The sequence below is a fragment of the Rhinopithecus bieti genome, unplaced genomic scaffold, assembly GCF_001698545.2.
Source record: "Rhinopithecus bieti isolate Rb0 unplaced genomic scaffold, ASM169854v2 scaffold_2432, whole genome shotgun sequence".
NCBI lineage: Eukaryota > Metazoa > Chordata > Mammalia > Primates > Cercopithecidae > Rhinopithecus > Rhinopithecus bieti.
In genome coordinates, this window is record NW_016804136.1 from 729,486 (window position 1) to 734,317 (window position 4,832).

General features: G+C 44.6%; 1 protein-coding gene across 1 annotated transcript in view; it reads right to left on the reverse strand.

The window, feature by feature from the left end:
* LOC108524577 (multidrug resistance-associated protein 5) overlaps window positions 1-4,832 on the reverse strand; it is a 45,059-nt gene that overhangs the window by 19,016 nt on the left and 21,211 nt on the right. The window contains exons 12-13 of the mRNA XM_017865670.1: window positions 3,817-3,960; window positions 1,753-1,855 (exon numbers count right to left, since the gene is read on the reverse strand). Of these exons, the coding sequence (XP_017721159.1) occupies window positions 1,753-1,855; window positions 3,817-3,960 (247 nt within the window). The remainder of the gene's footprint in view (window positions 1-1,752; window positions 1,856-3,816; window positions 3,961-4,832) is intronic.

Genomic DNA, 4,832 nt, shown 5'->3' on the forward strand with positions numbered 1-4,832 from the left:
CATTTGTTACATGCAGATCTGTGTGTATATCACATCTGTTACATGCAGATCTGTGTGTATATCACATCAGTTACATGCAGATCTGTGTGTATATCACATCAGTTACATGCAGATTCGTGTGTAAATCACATCGGTTTCATGCAGATCCGTGTATCACATTTGTTACATGCAGATCCACGTGTATATCACATCAGTTTCATGCAGATCTGTGTGTATATCACATCTGTTACATGCAGATCTGTGTGTATGTTACATCTGTTACATGCAGATCTGTGTGCATATTGTGTGACGCTGAGGTCTGGGTTACTAATGATCCTCTCATCCAGGTACTAAACATAGTATCCGGCTTTTCCCTCTTTACCCAAATAATGTTTACAAATCTTGGAATAAGCCTCCCTCACACATGCCTTGAGCACTTTAAGAGTTGTGAGTAGCCAGGTTAGTGACTATGTAAAGAACAAATGTTTGCTAATGATATTCTGATTTTTACTGCCTATGGTAAGAACTAACAAATGTCTCAGCCTTCTGTGCTGTTTGTTTTCTGGGGTGTGTCAATAAGGTATCATAAACCACATCTGAATTCAAAATCCCATACCTTTTAAAAAAAGAAATAAAAGAGGCAGTAAGTCAGAATGATCAACTCCTGATACCAAATATCTCCTGCAGTTTCCTTTTTTTTTTTTTGGTCATGATCTCACCCGGTCCCCCATGCTGGAGTGCAGTGGCTCATCTCGGCCTCCCAAGTAGGTAGGACTATAGGCACGCACCACCACGCTTGGCTAATTTTTATATTTTTTGTAGAGAAGTGGGGCTCGCCATGTTGTCCAGGCTGGTCCTGAACTCCTGGGCCCAAGCAATCTTCCCACCTCAGCCTCCCAAAGTACTGGGACTACAGGTGTAAGCCACCTATGCCTGACCTCCTGCAGTTTTAAGGATAAGGAAGTGGCAACAGGCCCTGTCTCCAAAGCAATGGCAAACCCAAGAAAGTCCCTGGATTCAAAACGGTGAGGTGAGGAGGTGAAGTAACAGAGAGATTAAAACAAGACCACACATATCTACATCTATACAGTAAACACACACACACACACACACACACACACACAGTGTGTGTGTATTTAAATTGACATGCAACTTAAAATTCAAAGGTGAAAATGCCCACATTATTGCAAATAGCTTCCCTTAACTCTCAAGATTTGTTACTGTTGATAACATAAAGGGCTTAAGAAACAGGATCAAGGGCTCTGGACAGGAAACGCCAAGTAGGAAAAACCCCTCTCTGTCACTCTTACTCATAATCCTGGTGCTATATTGTCAGGACAAGGTGATGAGTCTACTGTTCTAACACGGGCACTTCTGAGGACACAGGTATTCTTAGAGCCAGAACACCTCTGATTTGGTTGGGACTTTCCATGAGCAGAGGTGAATCACTGGATGGAAGGGTGAACCTGTACCCACCATTCGATTTTTCCTTACTCAGGATGACTCAGTTCTAATTACCTAAACCTGACCCCATCCTGCACAGGAGGAGAAGGCATGGGTCTGAAGGTGACTCTTACTGCCCTGGTCTGTTTAAGCAAACAGAAGGTGCCTCGTGGTCTCCCAGTATTATATAAGAACTTTGTTTTCCAGAAATGTAAGACCAGGTATTTATATTGTACACATACTGCTATCAAACATCATGGATTACTTACCACACGAGTAATTTCTGATAAACTTTGATGACAAATCTAAAAATTTCAAAAAAGCCATTACCTTCCTCTGGCTTTACTGCTTTCTCCTTCTTTACTGATCCTGTTTTAGGACCCTTGTCTTGTGACTTCTTCTGTGAACCACTGGTTTCCTTTTTTGAGTTGATCTAATAATATTAAAAAAAAAAAAGTCTCCAGTCACGTTAGCCATCCAGATGAATGTCCACAGGATACACATTAGGAAATCATCAATCAAGCTGCTATTACTGAAAAAAGATCCATCTAACTTTTTAAAAGGGTCACCTATACTCATTTCTTGTACTTCCTCATCTCCTTAAATTTTAAGATTTAAAATTTAGTCCACTGACATTTGCTCTCCCCAGCCACTAAACTCCAAACGCAGTAACCTTTATATTCTGTTCTTGTCCATTCCAAGTTGTCCAAAGTATTAGGGGTGGGGTCTTAGGGGTGGGGTCATTTCTATTCCTACTATCTCTGAGCCCCCACATCACTAAATCAAATCTATAGATCTGATCATTTCCCACTGCTACCACAGGATAAACATAAGCTTTTCTGCCTGGTTCTGTAGGACCTCCATATTCTGGCCCTACCCTAATCCTGCAAGCTCCTCTCCCATCTCACTGGTGTCCACGGCCCCTACTCTCAAGCCACACTGGACTTCACACCATTCTTTTTTTTTTTTTGAGACGGAGTCTCGTTCTGTCACCCAGGCTGGAGTGCAATGGCTGGATCTCAGCTCACTGCAAGCTCCGCCTCCCGGGTTTACACCATTCTCCTGCCTCAGCCTCCCGAGTAGCTGGGACTACAGGCGCCCACCACCTCACCCGGCTAGTTTTTTTTTTTCGTATTTTTTTAGTAGAGACGGGGTTTCACCGTGTTAGCCAGGATGGTCTCGATCTCCTGACCTCGTGATCCGCCTGTCTTGGCCTCCCAAAGTGCTGGGATTACAGGCTTGAGCCACCGTGCCCGGCCTTTCACACCATTCTTTACACCACATTGCAATTTCCCATTTCTCTACCTTTGTCCACACTTGTTCCTCCACTTGGAATGCCCCTCCCCTTCTCCCAATCACAGTCACAGTTGTCCCCATTCAGATAGATTCAAGTCTTCCGTTCTTCATGAGGCAACACTCCCTGGAAAGCTCACCCTCCCATTTGCCTTAGGACTCCATTAGTGCTATACATGTGACATAGTGTTCTAAGCCACATCTGTAAGTGCTTGTAAGAGCATAAAAACATTGGTCTTCCCTAGAACACTGTGAGTCCCTCAAGGACAGAGATGATGTCTCACATGGTGACAACTTACACATGCCCTACCCCTGAGAACTGCCTGTAACAGGGCACACAGGAACTCAATAAACAGCCTCAGGTTCTACCTGAGACAACAGAAACTACTTAGTGCTCCCCTTTCCAAGTTTCTCTTATGTCTTTTTTTGTTTTTTTCTTGAGATGGAATTGCTCTCTGAGCAATCTCAGCTCACTGCAACCTCCACCTCCTAGGTTCAAGTGATTCTCCTGCCTCACCCTCCCAAGTAGCTAGGATTACAGGTGCCCGCCACCACGCCCAGCTAATTTTTGTTTTTTTTTTTGTAAAGACAGGGTTTCTCCATGTGCATTGCCCAAGTTGGTGTCAAATTCGTGGGCTCAAGCAATCTGTCCACCTCAGCCTCCAAAAATGCTGGGATTATAGGCAAGAGTCACAGCGCCCGACCTGAGTGCTTTTTTCCCTTCCTTGGCACTTTATTCACTTGTTTATTTAAAAAGAGCTTTATAATGCTTCAATCAGGCGGACGGAGCTTATGAAACTGTGACTGAACAGCAGCACATATCTTCTCTGCCCTCACTGAGCCCATATCCTTCTCCCTGCCATTGTCATATTAATAAGTTCTTCGTGACAGAAGACCTCAACTCACCAGCCCTACAATCCTGCTCTCCTAGAGCAGAATCAGTATGTGAACTAAGGCACAGCAATCTGTTCACCAGAAAACAGAGCCCCTGCCAATAAGACATAGACACTGGATTCAGCTGAGATCTCTCTATCACTCACTCCGGCTATGTTTCCCTTGCAGAAAGAGAAGGGGACACACGCAAACACCATCAGATCTTACCTCAACTGGCGGTGTATCTCCCAGCAACAGGTTATTAAAAATGGTAGCATAGTCACCATTTAAATTCATCAGTTCCTCATGGGTGCCTCTTTCCGTAATACAACCCTCTTTCATGAAGATCACTTCATCACAGTCAACCAGGTACTGAAGGCAAAGGCAGAGACAATACAATACGCTATTTGTGCAAATACATTCAAACATCCATACCTTAGTTTAGTAGTTCTCTACAGGAGGCGAGTTAACCTCCCAGAAGACATTTGGCAGTATCTGGAGACTTTTTTTTTGAGACAGTCTTGCTCTGTCCCTCAGGCTAGAGCGCAGTGGCGCAATCTCAGTTCACTGCAACCTCTGCCTCCTGGGTTCAAGCGATTCTCCTGCCTTGGCACGCACCACCATGCCTGCCTAATTTTTTTGTATTTTTAGTAGAGATGGGGTTTTGCCATGCAGGTGATCCACCCGTCTCGGCCTCCCAAAGTGCTGGGATTACAGGTCTGAGCCACCGTGCCCAGCTGGAGACATTTCTGGTTGTCACAACTGGGGGGAGAGGTACACAGATGCTCCTCAATTTACGATGGGCTTACATCCTGATAAACCCAACGTAAATTGAAAATATCAGAGCTTAGCCTAACCTACCTTAAACATGCCCAGAACTCTTACATTAGCTTAGAGTTGGGCAAAATCATCTAACACAAAGCCTATTTTATAATAAAGTGTTCAATATCTCATGTAATTTTTTTCAATACTATGCTGAAAGTGAAAAACAGAATGGTTGTATGCGAACCATCATAAAGCCAAAAAACTGTAAGTTGAGGCTGGGCGCGGTGGCTCAAGCCTGTAATCCCAGCACTTTGGGAGGCCGAGACGGGCGGATCACGAGGTCAGGAGATCGAGACCATCCTGGCTAACACGGTGAAACCCCGTCTCTACTAAAAAAAATACAAAAAAACTAGCCGGGTGCGGTGGCGGGCGCCTGTAGTCCCAGCTACTCGGGAGGCTGAGGCAGGAGAATGGCGTGA